Source organism: Trachinotus anak, unplaced genomic scaffold, assembly GCF_046630095.1.
Source record: "Trachinotus anak isolate AG129_WGS33_773 ecotype Australia unplaced genomic scaffold, CSIRO_AGI_Tana_v1 ptg000002l, whole genome shotgun sequence".
Classification (NCBI taxonomy): Eukaryota; Metazoa; Chordata; class Actinopteri; order Carangiformes; family Carangidae; genus Trachinotus; species Trachinotus anak.
In genome coordinates this window covers 22656060-22683359 of record NW_027273853.1, presented here as the reverse complement: position 1 = coordinate 22683359, position 27300 = coordinate 22656060, and the positions used below count along the sequence as shown (strand labels likewise).

At 40.8% G+C, this 27300-nt stretch overlaps 1 protein-coding gene across 5 annotated transcripts in view; it reads left to right on the top strand.

Moving 5' to 3' along the window:
* mical2b (microtubule associated monooxygenase, calponin and LIM domain containing 2b) overlaps nucleotides 1-27300 on the top strand; it is a 58580-nt gene that overhangs the window by 12423 nt on the left and 18857 nt on the right. For 4 of the 5 annotated variants that reach the window (XM_071506420.1, XM_071506412.1, XM_071506438.1 and 1 more), the window contains exons 2-22: nucleotides 5194-5588; nucleotides 7980-8187; nucleotides 9370-9486; nucleotides 10017-10118; nucleotides 10759-10914; nucleotides 11004-11104; nucleotides 13836-14093; nucleotides 14234-14349; nucleotides 14928-15054; nucleotides 15405-15495; nucleotides 17850-17997; nucleotides 19104-19300; nucleotides 21737-21828; nucleotides 22214-22282; nucleotides 22548-22676; nucleotides 23361-23534; nucleotides 23635-23919; nucleotides 24037-24171; nucleotides 25137-25625; nucleotides 26912-27013; nucleotides 27147-27239. In XM_071506420.1, the coding sequence (XP_071362521.1) occupies nucleotides 5325-5588; nucleotides 7980-8187; nucleotides 9370-9486; nucleotides 10017-10118; nucleotides 10759-10914; nucleotides 11004-11104; nucleotides 13836-14093; nucleotides 14234-14349; nucleotides 14928-15054; nucleotides 15405-15495; nucleotides 17850-17997; nucleotides 19104-19300; nucleotides 21737-21828; nucleotides 22214-22282; nucleotides 22548-22676; nucleotides 23361-23534; nucleotides 23635-23919; nucleotides 24037-24171; nucleotides 25137-25625; nucleotides 26912-27013; nucleotides 27147-27239 (3453 nt within the window). In that variant the 5' untranslated portion in view covers nucleotides 5194-5324. The remainder of the gene's footprint in view (nucleotides 1-5193; nucleotides 5589-7979; nucleotides 8188-9369; nucleotides 9487-10016; nucleotides 10119-10758; nucleotides 10915-11003; nucleotides 11105-13835; nucleotides 14094-14233; nucleotides 14350-14927; nucleotides 15055-15404; nucleotides 15496-17849; nucleotides 17998-19103; nucleotides 19301-21736; nucleotides 21829-22213; nucleotides 22283-22547; nucleotides 22677-23360; nucleotides 23535-23634; nucleotides 23920-24036; nucleotides 24172-25136; nucleotides 25626-26911; nucleotides 27014-27146; nucleotides 27240-27300) is intronic. The other variant, XM_071506431.1, reaches the window with a different exon arrangement.

Here is a 27300-nt window from a genome sequence, read left to right as displayed (position 1 = left end):
TCGTTAGAGTCATGGAAGCTGTAATGATCACATTATACAGACAGGCTGAGAGGTGACAGTTACCAGACAGAATGAGAAGAAATCATTTTCTGTGACTCTGTCCTTAAATGGTAATGTTTGTCCCAGGTTTTGATTTATTACAATAGAGCACAAAATAAGCATTCACTGAAACATAGCTTGAATAATAATGTCTATTCCACAGGGTTTGAAACTGTGAATTAGCCCACAGCTCCATTAGAGGCAGGAGAGTTGTAGTGTGAACACAGAGAGAGACATGAGGCAAATATACTGCAGGAGGCGAAATGGACAGGTGCATATGGGTGTTCTGCAGGAAACCGGCAGGAAGTTAGTTATTGTTGACTGGCCTGCTGATTTGACCCGCATGGAGCTGCAGAAGTGGATGTGACACACAGCTGATGGAGGCAATTAAGGTACTTTAAAAACCAGCACTGCAGTTTCCATCAAAAGCTGTTCCCCTTCTCTGAGTCATAGCTCAGACAAATCTGAACACGCAGATGTCATACATATTTTTAGATTCAGTGTGACTTAAACTTCCTGAGGATATCATTATCTCCAATACCCATCGTAAACACTGTAGATGCTACTTACTGCTCCAGAACTTGCCTAAATAAGCCTGTGATAGTTTTTCATACATTGAAAACAGGAACTACTCATAGCATTTGTAAATGTAAATGTAAATGCAAATGTAAACAAATATAGTATGTTGCCCAGGGCATTATGGGAACTGTGGTTCTAAAACTAAGCACAGTTGCCGTTTTGACTTTGCCTGAAATGGGCCCCAGTGTCAGACTTTGAAAACCTCTGACTAGTGTTGTTGATTAATCACTTAACCGTTAACCCACAATATGAATTTTGACAGATTGATACTACCAGTTAAATATTCCGGGGGGGGGGGGGGCAGTATTTTCTGGGCATGTTGTCTCCTTTGCGTCTCACAGATAACAGATCAGTTGGTATTGGTTGGTTAACAGTTTATGTTAATGTCAGTTTATGTCTAAGCCACAAAAGCAATTGACCAGTAAATGCTAAAAGCAGTTGAACTGTAAACAATGAAAGCAATTAAGATTTCATTTAGAGATGAAACATCAGACTTGGCTGGAGCTTTTGTAAATAGTTGAAGTGTCTGTTGATATGTAAAGGCTAGAGCAGTTGAACTGTCATTGAAAGAGTAAGATTGTAAATGAAACAAGCTATTACATTTCAGCTGAAGATCCATACAGTATCTCCATGTGTTGTGTGCTGCAAACAGGCCTGGAAACACAGACTGATTTGGAGAGACTGTGATTCTCCAACGCCCACATACACACACCTACACACGCAAGCACACAAATTTGGAAACAGATAACACATGAACTACTTCCTGTACCAAGACTCCCAGAATGTACCCTGCCAGATGTTGTTATATACAGTGCGGCTTCCAGAGGTTGTGATCTTTCCCACAACACTTTGCTGTATCTTTCTCTTAACCCAGTGGGGCAGTGTGAGTAACGGCAGTGTGAGTTATCATGTCTGCTCATCAAAGCCAAAGACAAGTAGGGCAGTCGGTCTCTTAGCTGATTTCAGGATGTTATTTCCAAAGAAATTCCCTGAATTTCCTTTTCTAAATCATTGTGTCTTTATAGTTAGATTTGCTTAAGAATATGGATGAGATCCAAAAGGTTAAATAATCTGGGACAGGTCAGTCCTCAGTAAGCATTTTCACTCCAGTGGCCAAACATATTGATTTACTGAATATTTTATTAAGTCCTGTTTTCAGTCAGTTGTCCAGAAAACAAGGAGCCAAGCTTTGAAAATGTTTTATCTGGCTACGTTTGGATGAGCGGGAAAGGTCTAAGGGTTATATGTGTATGTGTATGTGCAAGTTTGTGTGTGCCAGTTGGGGCTAATAGTAATTTAGAAGCCACTGTATACTGCCAGGTAGCAGAGATCTGAGACCCCCATTGGGCCAATCAAGGAGGGAAAGGAAAAGTGTGGTGTGTGTGTGTGTGTGAGATGGGATATGTGACTGGCACAAAGTAAAAGACCGACCAGGTGTTGTCCTTACGCAGCATAATATTTCTCTTGCCATGACGCACACTTGCTTGCACACAGCACACATCCACAGGTTGTCAGGGGATTTTGTTTCACTCCTGTTGGGTGCTGTGTGTGTGTGGTGCATGGTGTATGTGCAGATGCGAATCTGTGTGTCTGTATGAGAGCGAAACAGTATCCCTCTCCCAGCTCCTCCAGCTGATTCCATGGCTGTAATAGTGAGAATAACGCTGAGCGGCTTCCAGCGATCGGGATCTGATACTTAACATTGACAGAGATGTTATCCAGAATAAGCTTGGTATCAATTATAAATATAAAACTTGAGAATCTGTTGTTGGGTAGAGTTTGGGATCGGGGATGAATTCAGTGGTCAATACAGTAAAAGGTGAAGCTGTATATTCAGACTGGAACAGGTGACATTTTCTGAAGGAAATGTGTGATCACATCCTGAAAACACTGTAAACAAGTTAAGGTGTCTTAAAATACGTTTGTTCGCATGTTACATGTTGTATGTAGTTCTAGTTGAAGTTAAGGCACTTACCGCTGTTGAAGTAACAGTTGTATTTGAAGCACTAAATGGGATTGAAGTGTTCCTTAAAGACTCTTAAGACTGCTGAAATCACTTGAAGTGTAATTGCTGAAAGCGCTTGAAATTACAATTTTTTTTTTTTACATAAACAATGAAAGTAGTTAAAGCAGGCAAACTGTCAGCGTAAGCAGCTGAAATGTCAGTGAAATGCCAGAGATAAGCTAGCTGAAGTGTGTGCACTGTAAGTCACTGTAAATGTCAGTTGTTTTGTGACCTGTGGAAGCAGTTGAAGTGTCAGTTATCGTATGTCAACAGTAAGCTAAAGAGTAGAAAGTCAATTGATGGGCATTGTATAGGCTGAAAGATATAAATAATAGTGAAAAAGTGTGGATCACTGAAAATAAGCACTTCAGGTCTTATGCTAAAGTAAGCTATTTCCCAGGTCTGTAGTGTTTTCACAAGTATGAATACCTAGAGAGACCCCCTTCGCCCTTCACCTAAAATTAGAACCCCAGAGATCCAATACTGTCTTTCCAGCGTCATCGAGAAGGAAATTCTGGTGCTTATTCCATTGACAGTGAGCTGACGGGCAGTTTGAAGCAAGCATGCTCTCCTGAGGGTAATTTTCTGTTTCTGTGTCACTGCTCCCGAGAGAAACAAGTTAAACCAACATCATCAGTTTCAACAACGCTCGTCACTGTCTTTTTACAGGGCATATTAACACCTCAGATCAAAGGTTTCTAGCTTTGAGATTCAGTTGTTAACATGTTAATATATATGTAATTTTGCTCTCCTTTGGCTTTGACACCAGAAAGGCCAGAAGATTTGGGAGAAAGAGAATGAAAAAAGCAAACAACCGGGAGCAGTGGTTCATACAGAAAGTGGGTCTTTGAAAAGTCACGTGGGACAGGAGGAGGTATATCAGTTCTAACCTGTAGAACATTCCTCAGATATGGGTTACTTGACTCTTCAAGTAAGATAAAATCAAAGTAAGAAAAAAAACAGGATTCAGGAAAGTTTTTGTGACGGAACAGGGAAGCGATGTTCTCCGATAGTGGGTCTGCTTCCTCGTGTAATGGGCTTTGAACCTGGATCAGTTTGCACAGTTGGATGGGGACAAAGGATGTACTCTGCAGTGTAAATCTGCTGTACTTCAGGGTTGTGTCCTCTGCATCTTGTGCCTCACCAGGTTGCGTGTGACTGTGGGACTGTGTGTTTTCTCTGTATTCAAGCAGCCACAGTATTTAAGAGCTTCTCCCATGACTGCTCAGCTGAACCTGTCCAAGAGCACACTTGGTCATAATCCCATCAGGCATTCAGTGGAGCCAGAGAAGGAAAATGTCTTTGTTGTTGAGGAAAAAAAGTGTGCGCAGATTAATTGATGGCTTTTTGAACTCGGCTGGCTTGTTGTTGTTGTGGTTGTTGTTGTTGGCTTGGGTCTGTAGGCCTGTGCAGGGGATGTGTGGTCAAAGCTCGTCTCATACAGAATGCAGGACATGACACCTCTGGCTATATGAGGCAACATGTTGACCTGTGCAGTTTATTTTCAGTGCGAGCTGCAGACATTCCCTACATTTGGAATGTGACCTCCCCTTTACACTATTTTGAATTTTTTCCACCACATCGTCTAAAATAAGCAAAGAAGCAAAGACTGAATGTTTTTATAAGTGCAATCAGGTGAGGATAAATTCGCAGGCTAGGCAGCATTAAAATATTGAACTGAAATTATGTTTTTAGCATTTTACTTTTCTTTTTACATTTCATTTATATTTCAAAGTAAATTAACTATTAACTAGCTGAATGTATGAAAACAGAACAAGCTGTAAACAGTGACATATTGTATATTCAACTTTTTATAAAGTTAATATGTTAGCAAACCTACTTACAAATCCAGCAGACATTAGCGCTCATTTGTAGACATCTTTCTTACCACCTGAAAAATTTAAGCTCCTCAAGCTTTTAGCTCTGGTTCTTCTAGCTCTGCTGAGGGACATATCTGACTCTGTAGCTGAAATATGCTGTGCTATGTTTGTCAGCTCTGTCTCTCTCTGTATGTTATCTGGGCCTGGGCAGGTAGCGTATCATGCGTTTTATTAAAGCTTTCATTGAAAAACAGCTGCCTTCAACAATTAGTTGAGAGACACTAAAACCTTGGTTGAACTGAGATGAACTGCAGTTTGGTGATAATTTTCAGTGTCTGTCACTAGGAACAGCTCCTTTCATTTAACAATTGAGTCATCTGATCCATTGTTGCTATAAATATTGTGAATAGCGTAGCATTTGAATACGAACGTTTATGTCTGATGAATTTATTAATGAGGTAGCCTAAAGTTTCTCAACCCATCACAACATTACCAGTAAAACAAATTTACAAAAGCTTAAACCATACTCAGGACGGGTGATGGATCATAATGAAAATGTTGATACATTTCAAAAATATGAATGTATGTTTGTAATAGAAATGCTTATCCATCATCATCTACAGACACAATAACACAAAGACTTAAAACTGTTATGTAAACTATTGTAATGGGAATAACAGGATACAGGACTGATCAAAAGATACAAGACTGATTTTATTTCCATTCACCTTTGCCATTTGTTTCTTTCAGAACCAGCCAGGCATGGTGGCACACACATCATAGGAGGAGTCCAGCACTGACGGCGTGGAAGGAGTGAACAGGAGAGGAGAAGAGGACAGTGAGCGTTAGAGGGGACTGGACACTGGTGACCATCAGAGCAGATGGGTGAGACAGAGGATGAACGCACAGCGCAGGCCTGCCAGCTCTTTGAGAACTTTGTCCAGGCGTCCACCTGTAAAGGGACTCTGCAGGCCTTCAGCATCCTCTGCAGGCAGCTGGAGCTGGATCCTCTGGACTACAGCAACTTCTACAGCTCACTGAAGGCTGCGGTCAGCACATGGAAGGTCAAGGCTCTGTGGACCAAACTGGACAAAAGGGCACAGCACAAGGCCTACAACCAGAATAAAGCCTGTCGGGGCACCAGGGTAAGAGAAGGGAAGGAGGGGAAGCTGCTAACACATTATGTAAAACTAGTGTGATTCATTACCTTAGAGGTCTAGTGCTGTTTTTTTAGAAGTTGGAAGTATTCATAATGAGTTGAGCCATGAGCAACTACAACAATTTAAGCTGGACGGGACAGCACAGCAAGGTATAGGGTGTTGTTTACCCTTTTGTTAATGTTGGAGTTGTTGTGCTGTTCCTGTACAGCTCAGTGTCACCGTTGCCTTTTGTACTGTTCTTCATTGGAATATTTCAAAACGATCCACAGACGAAACTGTGCTACAGATGTCCATGTCTTGTTGTGTAGACCAATTTTTTTTATTGAAGAATAGCACCTCTAATGAGTACATTGAATTTCCTTTTAGTGCTTCAAAATGAAATGCTCCCGCTACTTTGTTTTCATGTGGACCAGCAGGATTTGCGGTGACTCAACACAACTCCAATCTGCTACAGGAAAATGATCAGTAAACTCTTAAATACCACGGAGATTCAGTGTGACATTTATCCACAACATGTCATTCGACATCAACATTTCTTTTTCTTTTCTCTATTGAGTAGAACATAGAATATGTGCCTTTTTCAAAAGGTATCTTTATTTGTTCAAATACCAAATTAGGACGTTAGCCATTGTGGATTTGTTTGGTAAATAGATCACGTAAATGGATTATTGCTGCAATTATATGCAAATAATTAATTAGCTTTGAGAAGCTGAATTAATTGGATTTAATGCACATAACTTGAATCAACTCAATTAGTGTAATTTAAAAATCAGGAAAATAAAGCTGTTTTTAGGAGAAACTTTCACACAATTTGTTAGTTGAACTGTAATATATGGCTTACACTGAGGTTTGAGAGTGTGGGAGTTCAGACACAAGTATATCATACTTTTTGTGATGAATTTTTTGTGTGTTTTATTGTCTGACCATGTCTAAGTAATGTAAGCAGCACATTGAGCATAGTGCAGCAATGTCTTCATATCTGAAGGAAGAGATAAGATGTCCGAAGGGGAAAGAGGCCAGAGACTCGCAGAGGGAAGATTAACAAAAATGGGTTGGGCTGAGGTTTGGCCAAAAATAACAGCTCAACTATTATCCCAGACATTTTTTTTCTGCAAAAAACTTCTATTTGAAGAAAACTGCTGCAGCTGGGTGGGTGCTCTGTTTTTGTGGTTTTCTGTATCTAGAGCAGATGAGTCGTTAATTTGGGAGTTTGTTTATTGTGTATTCGGTTTTGTTAAATGGAAGATGGCCCAAATCATAGTCCCAAAAGTGATTAACCCTCTAAACTGTTAAACTGACCTTTCCCAGGTGGCTGTTCCAATTGTTTGGCCAGTGAATTTTCCCTATAATGGTAAAATGGCAAACCACACGCTGACCTGGAAATTAGATGTAGACTGTAATCACAGAGGACTTAAGAGACTTTCCAGATGAAGCTCTTTCTTCCCCACATTGATGCTGTCTGCTACATTTTCTCATTTCATTTCCTTTTCTCTCAGTCCAGTAGCAGAACAAACATCAGTGTCAGCTCCTCTAGACATACCTACTGTCACACCTAACCTGTGAGACCAGATCCATACTACAGTATATACTGTACCGGACAAATATTATAAAGCATACACTGTGTATGAAACCATCATTAAGACTTCATCTTTGGAAAGCTGCTGCCAATTTAAAATGTGATATTAGGGTTAGGGTTAAAACTTAAAATAGAGAAATAGATTGAATCCTTTATTTTTGGTGCCGTCTCACCACCGTTCACACACAGTCTGAATTTACCGGAGTAGAAAGTCACTCCTCCATTTCCTTTGTGCATTACATTTTGGGACAATACTGTCAATTATCTGCTTACTGACATGTATGATATGCTCAAGTTTTGTTACTTTACCACTGTGAAAATACTACATATTCAAACTGCTGGTAGAATTAGTAAGTAGTATGCAAGTGGGATAAAAATATAAAATCAATATAGCAGCATTAATAGAGTGAACCAACACTGATGAACACTGATGTTGAGGCAGTAAAACCAAAACAATTAGCTGAAAGACACTAAAACGCTCTGTAAAGATGCGAGGCACTGCAGAAATGGGTGATAATTCTCTTACTGTTTGCATTCCACGCTCATACTTATTTGAGCCATTAAAAAACAGATCATTGGAGGGCACTGCAGCAGTGTTTATTTAATTCAATTGCTCCTTAGTTTTGATCACATGACCAATTATGAGGTCTAAGCTGAAGTCTAGTTTTTCTAATGTATTGAATGCTTCCTTTTATGTTATTGTTATACTTGAATGAATTGTAATTAAAATTAGTAGTTAGAATTGTAATTGTTCTGTGTCACTGAGGTATTAGAACTTCTACTTGTTTAACACCATTCAGTGCCTGATCATCGGCGGGGGTCCTTGTGGTCTGCGGACAGCCATTGAGCTGGCCCTGCTGGGCTGCAAGGTTGTGGTGATCGAGAAGAGAGACACCTTCTCCAGGAACAATGTGCTCCACCTCTGGCCCTTCACCATTCACGACCTCAGGGGCCTCGGAGCCAAGAAGTTCTACGGCAAGTTCTGCGCTGGTTCCATTGACCACATCAGTGAGTGTTTATCTCTGTTTTTACCGTAGAACATTGTTGATGTTAGGACACTGCATTTAGGATTATTCAGAAAAATCTAATAACCAGAAACCATTGTGGTGTTTTTAGTAATGAGTCTGTCATGAAGTAAACTAGAAGTAAAGACTGACTGAAACTGACTGAAGCTGAACTCTTCTTCTTTCTTCCACATCTGTGACTCTGTAGCCGTGTCAGTGGAGTTTTTCCAGAAGCCCAGTTTGCTGCGGTTTGTTTCTTCAGTCTGTATCTCCCTGTTGGGAAATTTCCATTGGCGCGTCTTCCTCTCCAGCTTTAGTAACGGTGTCATGTATTAATATCTCCTCTCAAAAATGAACTCTGCTGACTGTACATCTCATAGCCCTAACTTGTCGTCATCAACGTCTATCTAGGTCTAAACATTTCTTCCTCCTACAACTGCTGGCAAAAAGCACCTGAATATATAAAGACTATATTAACTCTGTGAATTGGGCTACATTCAAAAATATATTTTTTTGTAAATGGTACATAATGGTAGTGCCAGGATGTTGTGGATCCAGCAATGACATTGTTAACTCTTGTCTCTATCACATCTTTTCCTCTTATGAAGTTAGCAGATAGCCCCGGCTCGTCTTGTCACTTTCCGACAGCGACTCACTAACCTTCAATCTGCCCTGAAGACATATAGCTGATCAAAGGGCATTATAACCTCTTGTTTTGTAAACGCAATGATCTTGTCAGTCCTTGTCAAGCGACAATCACAACCACCCACTTCTGGCAAGAAACCGTGTTCGGCGGCAGAGAAAGAAAGCTTATAATAAATAATAAATAGGCCCTTTAAACACTTATTAGGACCATTGAAGGGCTGTAACCAACTTATGATGCAGTAAACCTGTTAAAATAAAAAAGGTTTTAATGACAATAAGTAGGTTGCAGCCATTTCAGTATCCAAATTGTACATTTCTGCAAATCTTTATAAATGTTGATCCAAATACTACGTTAAAAACAAGTAAAGACACTTAAAAGAAAGTTAAGATACCACAAATTAGTTTAAAATGTATATTTTGTTTTTCATATTTGTATTTATATTTATATTTGCTTTTTTGCTTTTTTGACTGTATAGGTAGTTGTAGCTTGGCTTTGTCTGCTCTTGGATACAAAGTGTGTGTTTGTGTGCATTCACTCCAGGTATCCGTCAGCTCCAGTTGATGCTGCTGAAAGTGAGTCTGATCCTGGGAGTGGAGATTCATGTCAACGTGGAGTTTGTCAAACTTGTGGAGCCACCAGCAGAGCAGACTGATGATGGTGAGTGTGTGTGTGTGTGGTATTATCTTTACGGTAAAGGGTCACAAGTGGCAATGACATGCTGAGACACTCCTGCATATTTCAGCTATATATGGACAGCTCCCTGCTCACAACATATGTTCAAGTGGTCAGAAATGTTCCTTCGGGGGGGCGGGGGCATTTGCGGTGCAAACTGTGTGGAAAATAATGCAAGTCTATTGATAGAGTCTGCTGATAGCTACAATTTTTCCAAAAATATGCATACTAAATATGTTGTATGGGGACTTTCTCACTCCAGGAAACATGGTACATCTGTCCCTAACTTGGAGGACAGAGCAACATATTGTAGCTGCCGTGTGGCAGTTGGGAAATAATCACATAAACCTCATGCAGTCAGAAAAAGGAAATGGTTTCCCAAATCAAATCAGCACTTCAACATCATATGTGACCACGATATGTGACACATCACTCAACTCTCTTTAGGTCTTCAGTTACACTCTCTTTACATAAGTTACATTAATGATAAGTTGATTTGTCGTGTTCTTCCTCAGGCCCTGGATGGCGAGCTGAAGTCCGGCCTTCCAGCCATCCTGTGTCAGACTTTGACTTTGATGTGGTGATTGGAGCTGACGGACGCAAAAACACATTAGATGGTGAGACAGAGGGAAAAACTAAGAGAAATCACAATTAGGAATGGTCCTGTGAGGTATTCTGTGAGACCTTAGAAATGTGTGTTACTGACCCACATTTTTTTCAAAATTTACCCAGCGGTCAGAGCACTATTTGTTTTTTTCAGTTTTTTTACTGGAAATGAGGCTGGGTGTCGCAAAGCTGCTTTCAGTCACTGGGTAAAGCATTTCCTGTTGACATAGTTTTAACTGGAGGCTTAACAGTGTGTCTTGGGTTAGTGTTGCGCGTGTGTGTGTGTGTGTGTGCGTGCTGGTTTATGAAGTGTTAGTGAGCTTTGTTAGCTTTCTTTCCAGGCATAATTAATGTTGCACATGTTTTGTGCTCATCTGTGTAAGTGTGTCGTCTATGTGTTGTGTTTGCTGACACATAAAGTAACAATTTACATAAATGGTAAACATTTTCCTCTCAAACAGTCAAATCCAGAAGGGTTTGTGTCTCACACTGCTTATGTGTAGACCTACTGCGGCTTGATATGTGAATCAGCTTTACTGTCTACAGGAACTACGTGTATGTTGCTTAAACATCCCATTAAAAGGAATATTTTTCCACCATTGTTCTCCCTCTGCATGGTTCATTCCTAAGCTTTTCTTCCCCTCACGGCAGGTTTCGGTCGCAAAGAGTTTCGGGGTAAGTTGGCCATCGCCATCACAGCTAACTTCATCAACAGGAACACCACTGCAGAGGCCAAAGTGGAAGAAATTAGCGGTGTGGCGTTCATCTTTAACCAGAAGTTCTTCCTGGAACTCAAGGAGGAGACAGGTGAGGATACAACATAGTATATATCCTTGTATGTTTTTTATTATTATTTTTTTTATTCACATGTTAATTATATCTGCTCATGATTTCAGGAATTGACCTGGAGAACATAGTTTACTACAAAGACAACACTCACTACTTTGTCATGACTGCAAAGAAGCAGAGTCTGCTGGAAAAAGGCGTCATCATGAATGTGAGTTTGCTCATGAACAGACACATGTAAATACAGTGAATTCATTTTGTCACCTGGTTTTAATTAGTCTTCTAATAAAAATGTGTTTTTGTTTTAGTCAGATTTTAGTTTTTCTGTTCTGAGCCTGCAACTAACACCATTGTCACTGTGTACAACTAGCCAGGTTACAGGCAGTGTTCTCGTGAGGTTAGCAAAAGGGGCACTCTTTACTTGACTCCACCAGACTGTAATGGTTCACACACACAGACAACTGTGTAAATGTCACTCTGCTCTGTAGCTATAGACTCACTGTCCTGAGTAAATGTCATTCCCAAACTGAACACTGCTCACTTGGCACTAATGCAGCTTCCTGCAGAGCAGCAAGATCATTCAACTCCTATTGACTCACATGTTGACTAAAATACTGTTCACATACTGGGTTTAGCCTAAGATGGATGGCCACAAAACCAGGTTAACAGTAAAAGAGTACCTGACTGATTTAGCTTTGTGCTCTGGAAATTAGTAAAAAAAATAATAGCATTAAATAATGGTGCAGAACCAGAAATGATGTCTGTGCTAGTCCACTAGTTGACTGAAGACAGTTTGGTCTGAGATTTGTGTATGGTATGCTGCCAGCCGCTAAGAGATTAGGAGGGAGCTGCAGAAGCTTGGTAAACTCACTTCTTTGTAACATCTAGATTTTTCTCTTTTTCAAACTCGTAGTCTTCAGCCCCATCTGATGCTGCCTCTAGTGACATCACTAGAGGCAGTCTGGAGACAGGGAGGGAGTACTCTTCTGACCTCCTGTAATAATAATGCATTGCTTGACCTTTTAAAAAAACAGAGGGAGAATAAGATTTAATATCAAACAGCCTGCGGCATTGCCAGTTGACAGTAACGTTAACGTTAGCCACTGATAATGTTATGTGAGCTTAACTTTGTGCAAATGTCAGGCTGACCTGCCTGTTTAAGTACCCAGAGCAGAGAGTCAAAATGTTTTTGGGCGAGCAGGAATGCGTGTGTGTTCGCCAGACCAGTGAGCAGCTAGTTTTGCTGGTGAGTGATGGGCCTCCATAGGGGACGATAATGAAATAGGGCTCTAATTAGATGCCTGCTCTCTCACCTTTCCTCTATGTCCCCTGCATGCTAAAAAACATGCACACACATACACACACAGACATTATGAGTCAGAGTTTTCCTCTCAGTGAGGGTCCCTGTCCTCAACAGAGATTAAACAATATAAGTGAGGTTATTATTATGGCATCAGGGAGCAGACCGGATCCTATGAGGAAGACAGCTGTTAACCCCGTCACCCTGTGTCTGCCAGGACAATTATCTGTAATACACACACACACACACACACACATGCAAGGGAAAAAACATACTGTTGTAGCATACACATGTGGACTGTCTTTTTTTACTTCTCCCTCTCTCTAACACACACACACACACGCACACACAGGTGTTGAAAGCTGGCTTCGCTGTACCCTCAGTGGTCTCTGTCTCATTTTACATTAGCCATTAGTGCAGAGTGATGTCTCACAACATCAGCTGTTTGAGAGACCTCATCACTTATAATAGCTCACTGATTCAACAAACTGACTAACTTGGTTTTGTCATTCTGTTCCTCTTGCAGGGAAACACATCAGTCTAAATATATTTTTATTTAATTTCATGATAATAACGACTCTATTTCTGAATCAGTCCCAGTCTTGTTTCTCTGTCCAGCCTGGTTCCCAGGATTTTTTTATACAAGCATCTGATTCTGATTAATCTCACTCTGCTTACATTTCAAAACAAAACAACGTTGTTATTTCCTAAGTGACTCAGAGGGAGATGGCATCATTCATGGTGGGGGACATGTTTAGATTGATCACTCACTACTGTGACGTTCTCACTATGCAGCAGGAAACTGGATTCTGATTGCTCTGGTGGTTTAAACAGTGACAGTGTTGTGACAGTGGTGGAAAAAGTAATAGCTTGACCATTAAATTAAATATTGTTTGCTGAATACCACCCCACAAAAACACCTTGAAATGAAAGAAAGCCAATCAGGGAAGTGAAATGCCAAAGACAAGTCTAAAATTGTTGTTAGATGCTTTTATATACTAGTAATCTCTACAAATGTGCCTTTGTGCCTAAAGGTCAAAGCAATTAAATGAAAAAAAAACATAATGAAAAAAATAATTTAAAAACAAAAAAAAAAAAGAGTTTGAGATTGTGTACCATTTCTAGTATTCAACCAGAATTCAGCTTTTTTCTTGCCTTCTGGGGCAAACAGATTCAAATATAGCACAACCACAAACCATGCAAAAAAAAAAAAAAAAAAAAAAACTCTATACACTGATGCCTTGAATGGAATAATAATAATATTGATAAAAATAATAAGAGAAAAAACAAAAATAACATCAAACAAAAGCAGATAATAAGGTTAATTTAAAGCTATGTTATATTTTCTATGATGTGGCATCTGACATTAAAAAACACATCACTGTCACTCATTGTCACCTTATCATGTTGTGAAGGTGTGAACTCCGTATTTACACATCCAGCAGACATGGGTTTTGTCAGAGCTTTTTAGCTAACAATCAGCTAACTACAAGAGAGGGGTTTGTTGGCTAAAAGGCCAACATCAGGAGCTAAGGAGATTCTGTAGAGCTGCAGAGTGGGTTAATTCACTGTGGATTCATCATTCAAAGCATCCCCCCTTCCAGTCGGTGTCCTGAACTGTTCTTCTCCCGTCTCTGTACAGGACTACATGGAAACAGAGCGACTGCTAAGCGCTGACAATGTCAACCATGAAGCGCTGCTTTCTTATGCCCGTGAGGCAGCTGACTTTGGCACAAACTACCAGCTGCCGTCCCTGGACTACGCCATCAACCACTACGGGCAGCCAGATGTGGCCATGTTCGACTTCACCAGCATGTACGCCTCAGAGAACGCTGCTTTGATCAGGGAGAAACATGGACACCAGCTACTCGTTGCGCTGGTGGGAGATAGTCTGCTGGAGGTAACGCTGTAGTAATGGCACTGGTTGTTGTGTGTGTGTGTGTGTGTGTGTGTGTGTGTGTGTGTGTGTGTTCAGGCCTCCATGATGGCCGAAGTTTAGCCTGTGTGTGTTCATGCTGGCCTCATGTTCTCTGCTTACAGCCCTTCTGGCCGATGGGTACAGGTTGTGCTCGGGGTTTTCTGGCAGCCTTCGACACAGTTTGGATGGTGAAGGGCTGGGCACAGGGAAGGAGCCCTCTGGAGATCCTGGCTGAGAGGTGTGTGTTTATCTTTTACTCTCTGTAACTTGAGATGAACATAATAAACTTTTCTTTTGCTCTGTTTCAGTCCAGACAGTCAAGGACAGTTATTGAGTTTGCCGGCTACACAACCACCTCTGGCTTCTCTCCTTTAGAAAAATCCTAACTTTCTCCTCAAACCACACTCAGGCTGAAATGTAATCTTTCTGCACAGAATATAGTTTTACTGTTGGGACAAGACTTTAAAAAGTTAATTTTATCCTTTACAGGCAGCTACTGGAGCTTTACACCTTTTATACTTATTCTAATGTGCGCTTTGAAGAGGAAATGACTTCTCTGTGGGTATTTCATGTCATATGAATACAAATAGCCTTGTGATACAAAATAAAGTTGCAGCAGTCCTAAGTTCACGTAAACCAGCTGAGACATACCCAGTGTAAATGCACAGTGCTGTGGATTTCATGTAAAAAAGCACAGCTTGCCTCTGTGTTTGCTATCTTTACACAGATCAAGTGGTTACTTCGGCGTGGCTCGAACTTTGAAGCTTCAGTATCTTGAATCTCACAATTATAGCTATATCTGTGCTGTTCCCTCAGGGAGAGTATCTACCGACTGCTGCCTCAGACCACCCCCGAGAACATCAGCAAAAACTTTGAACAGTACGCCATTGACCCTGTAACCCGCTACCCCAACCTCAACTCCAGCTGTGTGCGCCCACACCAGGTCAGTCCAGCACTTACATAATGATGATAATAATAATATACTTTTGTCGTAGTTCGCAGTTAAATTTACAAAGTGCTCTCTAAGGAGATGAAAATGGGTCTTCTGCTGTTAGTCACAGTTATGCAGGATTAAAGTGTTTACCAGTGAGCTCAGAGTTGTTTTCAACTCTTTCTGCTACAAATGCTGCATTGTGATTTTCCTCTTGCCTTTTTTTGTACACCATCAATTCTCCAGTGTTACTAGGAAATTTCTGTCAGCTGAAAACCCCACTATTCCTATTTTTATGCCATGTCTTAAGATTCAAATTGTATGTCAGGCTCAGTCAGGAGCTCTTTCTGTCTTTCTCTTAGGTTCGTCACCTGTACATTGACGGCCAACAGGGCTCATGTAACCTGGAGAGAGGAGGTCCCACAGGAAGATCAGTCAACCTGTCCAGAAAAGGTGAGGCGCATAATGAATGTTTTTTATGCAAACACTCCCATGTCCTCCAACTTAACTCCAGCCATCATCCTTAAGCAACTGAGGGAATGATTATAAAACCTGCTGTTGTATTGTGGCCAGTGGAAGCAGCCAAGAACTTTTTTATGCCTCCACACCAGCGACAGCCAGAGCCTGAGGCATATTGTTTTCATGTTATCTGTCCATCCCATTCTTGTGAATGTGATATCTCAGTAACACCTTGATAGAACTTTTTCAAATTTGGCACAAACATTCACTAGGACTCAAGGAAGAACTGATTAGATTTTGGTGCCTAAAGGTAAAAGGTCAAGGTCACGGTGACCTCACAAAACATGGTTTTGGCCTTGTGAACGCAATATCTCGAGAGCTCCTCAAGGGAATCCCTTCTAGTTTGTGCTAGACATATTCACACTGTAGTCTGTGAAAATATTTATGATAATTAAGAAGCTTTCATCACCTTTCTCTGATTATATTTAATGTTTGTGTGCGAAGCATGACATTGGGAAAAACAATGATGCAGTGGTGATAGAATGGCTTCACGATTCATCTCTAACAGTTGAGGTTGAATCGGACTAGACAGATGGTCATTGACAAGCTACACATGCAGACTGTGAAGTCAACCTGCAGACCAGAGTGTTCACACTTCCATAATAAACAGATTATAGATGCATCAAATATCTATAGCTGAAGTACTGACAGTGAGGATTGTTGCCACCTACTCAGATGGGACTGTATTCTTCTTTGAAAGCTCCCTGTCATGCTGTAATAGTAACCTGATCAACCAGTGAGTCACCATTGAGATTAGATGCATCATCAGCCCCATTAGCACTGCATTAAAGCTTTATTAATACGCTCAGTCACTGTTTATGAAACCACCTCAGTGCTGACTCAGTAATGTAGCATGACATAACCCGCTTTAACAAGGATGTGTTATTTGACCAGCATTTTGATAAATCATGGTGAACTCCTGAATATAGTTCACTGGAGAAAGAAAAGGTTGACATAGTGAACGCACCCTCAGCTCCTCTGGAGGGGAAACTTTAGCCTTGTCTCAGTCACAGGCGGACACACCTCGCCGCACAGACAATACAGCAGGATAACATTACACCCACATGAGGATCAAACATGATGCCTCTGACGGACGTGTGCTGGCCTGCTCTGCTCTGCAGCAGCAGGTTGAACTGATAATAAACAGCATGGGCTCAACACACTTGCCTCCCCTATGGTGTAGGTTTCTCCTCTTAAAGGAGCAAGTCACTGTTTAGTCTTCGGTTAAAGCTGTAAACACAACACTGACATCATCATCTCATGTTATGTTGTTATAGTGAACCTATTAGAAAACAGTGGTTTATTCACACAATTATTTGGAGTCGTGTTTTTGTCCACCTCATAAAAGTCCTTATAGACTCTTCTTTTAGCTCTGTTTGCTCCAGGTAGTCACTAACTTTGTCTGTCTCCTTTTTTGGTGCTGTGCAGGTTGTGTCCGATGTGTTTATCAGAGCTTTTATACAGAAAACCAAAACAATGAGCTAAAAGATGCTAAACACGCACAATAGAACTGAGGGGAAAAGGCAGAGTTGATGATAATTCACCCGAGGTTTTTTTTACCATGAGTGAGCTCTTTTCATATTACACAGTAATTTGACTCATTGATAATAAAAAAACATACTGACATTGATAGTGCAACTTTAAGTCCCAAGTCTTGACTCTCCAGATTTCAACCAATTCCAATATTTGGATCATGTGCTAAATTCAATGTTAATGGAGGTTATGTTCAGTTTTACTCCACCTCTTTGAGGATACAGTTGAATTAACTCCATGTTTCCCATTAAACTAAATGCAATTTAATACAAAAGGTATCAATGCATGCTTTCAGTAACCAGTCCCCCTCTTATTTTCCCATTCCTTTCACTCTGCAGATAAACAATAACATGTCAAACAAATCCTGCCATGGAATTACAGCCATGCGTTTTAAAGTACATCAAAGCGAGTGCTGCAGATCTTTTGAATAAGCTAGTTTGGGCACTGGCCTGAATCTCTGCTTTGTCGCTGAATATGCCATGATGATTACTCTGCTTTAGACTTTGGTCGTCCTTCAAGTCTTTCATATCACAAGGCTCAGGTTCCAAGTGAACCCACAGGTCACTAGATTTATATCAGAGAATTTTATTGCGTTACAGTGTCAACACTGTTTGAGAGGCTTTCCTGCCCTGACAAAGATAAAGCTCTTGGTGATAACATTAGCCTGTCTGGCATGAAAAAGGTTCCTATTATGATGCTGCATGACTGAGTGACCATTGTGACGACACCTTGAATGATACGCTCTTCTCCTGCAGAGTCCGAAGTGCGTCCTGGCCGACTGCTGACCTGGTGTCAGAAGCAGACTCAAGGTTACAGAGGGGTGGACATCACCAACCTCACATCTTCGTGGAGGAACGGCCTGGCCCTCTGTGCCCTCATACACCGCCAAAGGCCTGAGCTCATGTAAGAACACACACAAAAGCACACTTAGAGTGCATGCAGGAAACACAAGGGTTGTTGACAGTTATTCAGGCCTAGGAATTGCCTATCCAGACCAGTTCTCTTTGAACTGAGCGGTGTAGCTATATAAATGGGAAGAATCTTTCGATTGAATTGGTGTTTAACAGTTTGATTTTCATGTTTGAAGTCACATGTGATTTTTTTGCTGAGACTCTATCCAAGTTTTTGTGGTGATAAATCACATTCAGAAACAGGCTGTCATACGGTGCAAAGTGACCTACTTGGTCCAGTCTGTTCACACACAACTGAGAAAGCATATAAAAGGTTCAGAGTCATCGACTGGAATGACATCATTTCCATGAGGAGGGCTGATTTTGTTGACTCAAACGCAGGTCGTCTTAATCCTTGTCATGGCAGGAAGGTGTGATTCCACATATAGCATCAACTCTCATACAGAGATGATTGAGTGTTTAGATGGTTGAAGTTTTTTCCGAGGTCCCAGCTTTCACCGCTCAGACAGAGCAGTATTTAGCTGTGCCAGGGATGTGGCTCCAGGGATGCAAACGTTGGCTGGTCAGCCCACCGGCCCGACACCTCAGTCTGTTGGATCGCCATGAATTTTGGTGTGGACTTTCCACTTAGCCACTCTGCTAACATTTAGCATATGAGCTAGTGGTAGAGCTGTTTACCATGCTAAATTGTATGCATGCTAACATGTAACTGGACCTGTAGCTTCGTTAATATGCTGAACATCCAAACATTAACAGCTGACACACTGAATGTTAGCATGTTAACATCGAGTAGGATTAGCATTCAGCTCAAAGGATAGTTGAAGTCGATCCAGTGTCATCCATGTTCGTTAGCTAGCAGTCTTCTTCTCTGCCTTTTGCTGGCACATTGCTACATTCTTGACGTTACTGCCACCAACTGTCAATCACTGGAATAGCACAAATCATCAGCAGGAATATTTATACCATGTATTAGCACAAGCATGTAGCTAACAAAATGGAGACCGTCGTGGGCATGTTAAAATACAGTGGCGTTTCATGCAGCATTATAGACTCGTACACTAACCTCCCCTCCTCCCTGTGACTTTCTTTTCGTCTCAGTGATTATGAATCTCTTAATGAGGAGGACGTGGCGGGGAACAACCAGTTGGCATTTGATGTGGCTGAGCGAGAGTTCAGCATCCAGCCAGTGACCACGGGAAAGGAGATGGCTGCGCAGGCTGAACCAGACAAGCTACTAATGGTCCTCTACCTCTCCAAATTCTACGAGGCCTTCAGGAATTCGCCAGTAAACAATGGTCAGTGTCCTCCTTATTTCTGTCTTTACCTGTTGTGAAGCTCTTCAGTTTATACCTCATATTGAATATAAAAAGATTATTGATTAAACTCCATTTTATAGTCTTAAGCTAAATTGCGAGAAATTTTGAAATTGTTCCAAAACTAATATGGACGCACCAGCTGTACTGAGTTAATTATTTTTCACTAATAGAAGGCATGAACAATGTTTTCTTGTTAAGAGGTCAGTGTGGGTAATGCTAATCTCCTCCAGTCCCTCAATATTGTGAATACTAAGCTCTAGAGCAAACAGTCTGCTAGATACTCATGGATTTACTTACTGTTGTTTTTGTTCTCTTTACCCTTAAAGGTCCCATATTTTATACTTTTTCAGTGTTTTATTTGAAGTATTGATGTCCATGAGATTATATATTTGTGTTTTGAAGTACCAAAAAGGTAACCCACAGGTAAGCCACAGGTAATATTGTAGCCTACTACTGTAGCTTGGCAAAACTCACCAGTAAATGCAAATGGAGATGGTCAGTCAGTGCTGAAATTAGAATCAAATTTGGTCTAAATTCTCCAGTATTTCTGAAAATATTAACTTTCAACTCCTCTTACGGCTCAGTTTCTGAGTATGGGCATTATGCATTTCTCTGTGGACTGAGCATTTCAATACTCTCACAGTATTAATATAGAGCCTAGACCTGCTTTATAATCAAAAAAGACATGGAAATCTCACTTTCTTTAATATGGGACCCTTAATCGTCAGGTCAGTCTTCATTTAATCCTTGAATCTAAGTGTACGTGACTGGCAAGAAAAAAACTAACACAACACCGTTGCAAACTTCAGCCTTGAAAATTAAAGTCTGCCTTTTCAATTGAAATTCATTTGATCAAGAATTCAGAGCATCAGTGCCTCTCTGACTTTACAGCCCTTAGTTTGACAAGAGGAAATTGTTGTATTGCAAAGTCACTCCAGTGTATGAAAAGTGGATCCAGCTGTACAGAACAAACAGATGGGAAATTGCCTTGGCCAGCTATGAGGTGCACTGTTGGACGAAGTTTCATCCTAACCACCAGAAATTTGTAATAATGTACCTAAAGAAAAAAGCTGTGAAAACAGGATCTTTATTCCTTCTTCCGTCAAAGAAAGGGCAAAATAGTACTCAACAAAATGTAAGACACAACAATATCCTGCCTGTGTGCTGTGTCTGGATTTCCAGAGGGTGAAGACAGATTAGAGATGCTAATAAAGGGTCCCAGTCACATGGGTGCTGCTTGCTACTGTTGTGAAAATGTTTTCATTGTGTTTTCAAGGTTAAAGTCAGTTTATATTACGGTATAGACCCAGCTGTATTTGTAGTAACTGAGGTTCAAGGACTGTTTTATCCACTGTGTGAGATAAAGTTGCACATTACACAACCGTGGTCAGGTTAGTCCCTGCCAGAGACATGACTGGTATGTGTGATATGTCTGTGGAAGCTCTGCATAACTCTGGAGGCCCTTAGCTCCAGTCACACCAACACAGTCAGCTCCAGCTTCAGCCACGTTTCACTTATAGTGCTGTGATGTTAATGTCCTGCAGACCTCTGTGTCACCCTCACTGCTTTCACCATGGAGAAATCCACACCTCTGAAGGCCTGGGAAAATGATTTACCTCGGTGAACATTTTCACAGTCCATTTGATGGGAATTTGCTTGCAGACATTTCAGGAGCTTAAGTGAAGGGTTTGGTTATACTTAGCTTTTTTCTAAATGCTCCACCTCGGTCAGTAATGATATTTATACTGTATGCCACTGTATAGGAATGTATTGCTGCACCTTGACGGTCTGTGATGCACACAGTTCTCGCTACCTGCCAGAGCAAGCTTTGTGTCATTTTAGCCAACTGAGCTGGCAGATGTCTGTCAGTGTGAGCTATGAACCAACAAAAGTTTTGAAAATGTGAGCAAGTTGGTGTAACTCTGGTTACTGTTAGCATCAACTATAATCTTATTTCTTGATGAATTAATCTAAATGTGGGTCGTTGGTAGAGCAGTGACATGGGGACAGCTTCCTCTGGGTAACTTGATCCCCTTTAATGTCCGCTTCCACAGAAGGACAACTGAACACTGATGATCATCACACATCATCTCACTGCCTTCCATCATATCACTGGCAAAAATAACCATCACTTACTTTATAGGCAACATCGATTACACACTTTCCAATCAAAATTAAGGAACAGAATACAATATACATGTACTGTCTCTGCAATGTAGTTTCCATCATGTCACTTATTCCAAATTCTATCCATAAACCTGTGAATTTAATACATCTATTAAATGAAATGTAATTGTACCTTTTGAAATACCAAAATGTGTTTTCCTGCCCACTGCTGTGCATTTATACTTAATAAATGATAATAATGAATAAATGACTATAATGTAAATCTGTATGCTTGTGTTTATTTTCCAGGTACAAAAGAACCAGATGAAAACAGTGAAGATTATCCATCTAAAACCAACCACAAACTGAACCTGCCTCCACCCAGGAAGAGGACTCCCAGGGTAGAATGAAATCTCAGTTTTAATTCTTTCTCTCCTTATCTCTTTCACTCCCTTCTCATCAGCTATTTGTTTTACATTCATCACCAGTACTCTATTTACAGTCACTGACCTCTAGATTAGATGAGCTTAAACTAACATAAAGATCAAGGAACTATTTGTAATAAACATGTTATCTAATCTTGAACACTGGCCGTCAGTCTGCACGGTGATCCGAGGGATTTTTGATGTCTCCTCTTGTGAACAATATATCGCATGATTAGTTTACAGTGTGAAGTTTTACACTCATCAAAATCATGCAGCTCTTTGTACGTTTGAACAAGGGGGATTACCTGTAAGGTTTATTGTCAGCATGGAAGATTCTTTACTGTGGTTTCTATTTTAACAGGATGACAAGACAGTGGAAGATGATTCTATTAACAAGAGACGACGAAAGGGCAGCCACTACCTCACAGAGGTAGGTTCACCAGAAGACCAGAAACGTCACAGTTAGCATCTCAGAACAGGAAAAAGAACTGCTGAAGTGTGTGTGTGTGTGTGTGTGTGTGTGTGTGTGTGTGTGTGTGTGTGTGTGTGTGTGTGTGTGTGTGTGTGTGTGTGTGTGTGTGTGTGTGTGTGAGAGAGAGTGAGAGAGTGAGAGAGTGAGTGAGTGAGAAAAGACTACTACTCTGTCCTCCTCTCTCGTCTCTATAATCCCATCTGTGTCCCTGGTATGGCACCAGTTGTCTTGTCACAGTGCACTCCCTGCTGGTGAGGACGGAGAGCTGCGGGAGAATAAGGTGCGCTCCATGGCAACTCAGCTGCTAGCTAAGTTTGAGGAGAACTCCTCCACGCCACAGACACGCAGCAAGGTGAGAAACGGACTGTTTGAATACCGTTTGATGTGGGAAAGTGAACTCTCAAACCCAGATAAGGGCCTGTACGTAGACTTCTTTTGCTTTTTAGTTGAGCTTTGCTGTTTGTTTTTGTGTTGCTCTTTGTGTTGGCCAGGCTCATTCATCTGTCAGTTGTCTTTGTTGACTGTGGGTCTTCAGGCTTGATATAGGAACAGTACTCAAAAGGACACTTCATGTGTATGCGTTTCTGATGAATGGACACATGAGAACAACAAGTGGCAAACAATATTTTTTTGCTTCATCTCCCAACAGTAACTTTGTACTATTTTCATAATTATTTTACTATTAACACTGAGCATCTTCAGCATGAAAAGTTATTTTCGGATAAATAAAGGTCTGTCTCTAATATAATCCGGGTACATCTTGGTGTGTTGGTATGCGCCTCTATTATAATGCAGCCTCCTCCAAATCATCGACTTTTCTTATGCGAGGTTGTGTATATTCCTGATGCCTTGTCTTTTGCTTCTGTTCCCTGATAATTTAACCTTTACAACTGTAGATAGTTTCCCTGTAGTTATAGCATTTGTTTTTTTATGTTTCAAGGCCCTTTCCTTTCCTTTCCTTTCCTTTCCTTTCCTTTCCTTTCCTTTCCTTTCCTTTCCTTTCCTTTGCTTTCCTTTGCTTTCCTCCTTGCATCAGTCTGATGAGGATCCATCCACTCCTCCTCTGTCTCCTTCCACCTCCCCACTTCCTCTCTCAGATGAGGAGGATGATGAGGAAGAAGAGGAGGAGGAGAGAGAAAACCCCCGTTTTGCAAAGCCCAAAGACACCCCTGCTCCTCCTCCCCTGCCCCCCACCCGCCCCAAGTGGCAGGTATGCACATCAGTGTTATCAGTCATTAGTTCATTAAATTTGACATCTGCCGTAAACCCACATTCTCTTGTTTCCTGCTGCTCCTCATCTCTTCCTCCAGCCGTCCATCTACCTTCGCTTACTGGAGAGCTCCAGTTCTGTGACTCAGCAAACCAGTGTCCTCTATTCCTCTAAACCCTCTCACCCTCACAGCGGCTGCAGTCGCTCTCCGTCCCCCTCATACTATAAGAGCCCACTGGCTCCTCCCCGCTCACCGAGCCCTACTGTTACTGAACATTACTACCCAGAATTCACCTCTTCTGACCTTGCAACCAGTCACTTTTCTACTTCTGCTGTGTCAAGTATCGATCATACCAATGAGAGCTCAGAGGAGTCACAGCAGCAGGTGAATTTCATGCCTCTTCTGCACAATATTTTTCATCACAAACTTTTACCTAAAATATGGTTACGACTCATTTTTGATGTTTTCTGTTCCTGCTTTGACCCCCTGCCATCCCTGCAGAGTAAATCCCACAAACTGACTACTAGAGAGTTTTCTAGGAGAAGTATAAAGGAGAGAGCTGTCCTCCTCTCCTCCATGTTTCCTGGGTCCAACAAACCTGCTCCTGCTCCTCTTTCTCCTCCTTCTGAGTCACAGGTTGTGTATCACACCAGCTACTAGCATGGACTTTTTCATGCATGAATAACAATATAGTTGAGACCGCAGTATGTTCATGAGAACTGCTTTACCAAGTGTGCATGCTGAGCTTTCTAAACTGCAGGCTGATGTGTGTTTACATAAAACCATTATGTTATTTTACCATTGATTATAATTTGGCAGTTGCTGAGCTGTACTAGTAGATTAAGATTACTTTGACTTTTTTGATGACTTTTTCTAAATAAGCATTATCTGAGAGCTTTATTTCTACTTTATTGTGCATCTGACATCTGCTTGTCATTGTCTGCTGTCTGGGCCTGCATCTATCAAGCATCTCTGATTGAGAAATGAGTCTTTACAAGCTAAAAATCAGAATGATTTTATTTACTGTCTTAACTTGGGAAATAACTCATATCTGAGAGAGCCCCAGCGGTGTCCTAACTTGTTAAGTTGGCAGCAGACGGTTTTCTTACTGAGATCTGCACACACACACTCACAAAATAATGAAAAGAACTTGTGCAAGATGCAGAAGAAAGTGCATGCTCTGTCTGCTAATACAGCTCCCTAAGGCAAGTGATGCAGCTTTGCAGCAGTAGTATCTCTCAAAGTTTGATGGCTCTCACAGTGCCCCAGATAATATGCAGATTCAATAACACAAATGCTGGTTTAATAATTTATGGATATATAAATATAAAATTACTGATAATATTTGAGAGATATGATCATACTGTCATGGCCTGTTTATCAGTTCAGACAATACTAATTCTCTCCATCTATTAGGGCACATAATGTATGTTAACTGTGGTTTTACAATATGAATGCTGTGTGTGCAATATTGCATAATAGATACAAGATGTGACACTTATTTCTCAAGCCTGGGTTTAATGAGATCCAGTTATTGTCTCTCATGTTTGATCAGTCTTTTCTACTCAGTCTTTAATTTCTGTCTAACTCCTCTTCTATAGGTGGAAATATCTACCTCCTCCACTCTTTCTTCATCCCCACCTCTTCCTCCTTCTGCCTCTATATCTAAGAGCTCCACTGTCTACCCTGTGGTCTACCCTGTCCCTGACCCCACTGTCCAGGCTGGCTTCTCCTCTGTCTCCTCTCCCCTCTGCACCTCTGGACACAAGATACAGAAAGACTCCTCTCCTCCATTGTCTTACACTGACTCTGAAAAAACAGAGCAAACATCATCTCTTAAAGATGATTCCTTCAACAAAACATCTACTCACCTTCCTTTGCCTCGCTGTGATGAGAGCCAGGAGACCTTCTCTCCCCTCTCTGACTCTAACTGTGAAAATGGACACAGCAGCTCATCGTCTTTACTGCTCAGGCATGAGAGGAAACAAGAGAGGTCTCTGAATAACCATAAGACTGAGCTGGAGCAGGTCCACAAAGCTGCTCAGGAGAAATTTGAAGATGGGAACTTAACTGAATATGATCACATGAAGGTAACAGTTTGCTTATGCTTATCAACAGCCTGGCTGAGGACTGTGCTAATAACCTGTAGAGCTCCATGGAAAGTATCCCACTCTGAGTTTCTCACATTAGGACTATAGTAAAGGGAAATTCTGCCAATTTTAAGATTATGTTTTCTTGTTACTGAGCCTTGCCCAGTTGGCAGGATAAGCTCAGCCCACATGAGTTTACAAAACCCTGCAGATTAATGTGGTGTAAACCAGATTTAGGACATAGCACTTACATTTTGAAATGATAGTTCAAAAACTCTACAATTACATATGTTAATTCAGATAACTTAGACCTTCTTCATAAATTCTAAATTACTATAATATGTTTTCTGTAGTGTTAGGCCTGTCTTAATTTTGCTCTTAGATTATTTTTAATGCAAGTTGGACAGTTTCACAGAAACTGAAAATGTTAAATGAAAATTCTGAATTCTTCCTGAAATGCGGACCGATGTTCTTGAATTCTTTGTTTTATTTTTTTTATGTATTAACTTACATGTGTGAGCACAGAGGCAGATGATAAATACCTTGTGAAGACAGCAGAACATAGATAACTGAAATGTTTTACAGTGCAAAAACCCTCTCCAGTAACTGGAGTGCAACAGCTTTTAACATTTATAAGCCTAAAACATTTGCAGCCGAATCCTCTGACCTTCAACTGCGATACATGTTCCCATGGTAACAATCTGAGACAACTGTTGACCAGTGGTATCAATTTACAAAAAAGAGGAAAGCATGGCTGACATATTGTGGTTTGCTGAAATATTGTGAAGCAAGTAATGTGAGGAGAAAGAGTTTCAGACATCAGTCTGAGCAGTAGAGGCCACAGCATCTCTGCTCTGCCACAGGTTTGCACTGTGCTGAGATTTTATACCACTGGAAATGTTCTGTATTGTATTGTTGTCACACCTTTAGCTCATCTGTAGAATTCATGTGTATTATTCCTGCGTGAAAAGGCGACAAACTGGGGGAATAACGATATGAATAATAATAATTTCTGATTCCACTGGGAGGTAAAATTAGATTAAAATTCTGGTGAGTAGAATTGCTAGAAAATAAGCCATCACAATTTGGTGTTAATGACTCATTAATATAATCACAACATTCATTAATCAATTTTTCATTTTTTATTATACTCACTTTCCTGCTTTATGAAAGAGTGGTATTAGATTAACAGTGAATTCATGTAAAACATGGATTGCTAAAATTGCTGTTTTGCCGATAAACTGTGTGTCATTGTGCAAATGATGCTCATTCTGGTGATCATTTAGTGCAACGGGAGCTGCGCTCTTGAAAACACAAGAAGAATCACTCCAAAGTCATTTGCTCGCTCTGAGAGTTGTCCGACTGGAGCTCCCAGTTACATTAAAGAGGTACTAGTTAATACCTCAGTCTAAATGCATTTCCATAAGTTGAATGTGAAGCATGAATTTTCTGCTTTTCCATCTTTCCTCTTCATAACTTCTCTTTGTTGTTTCCACTGTGTATCTTTGGCGTTAATGTTAGCGTACAGTTGGAAAAGTGTCATCAGCCATAGATGCTAAAGCTCAGATACTGGCCATCCTCTATGAGACAGACCACAGGCCCAATACCACTATGGTAAGATGCATGCTGGTGTTGCAGAAACAAATCTAACCCAGAGTTCATGGTGGTTTTTTTT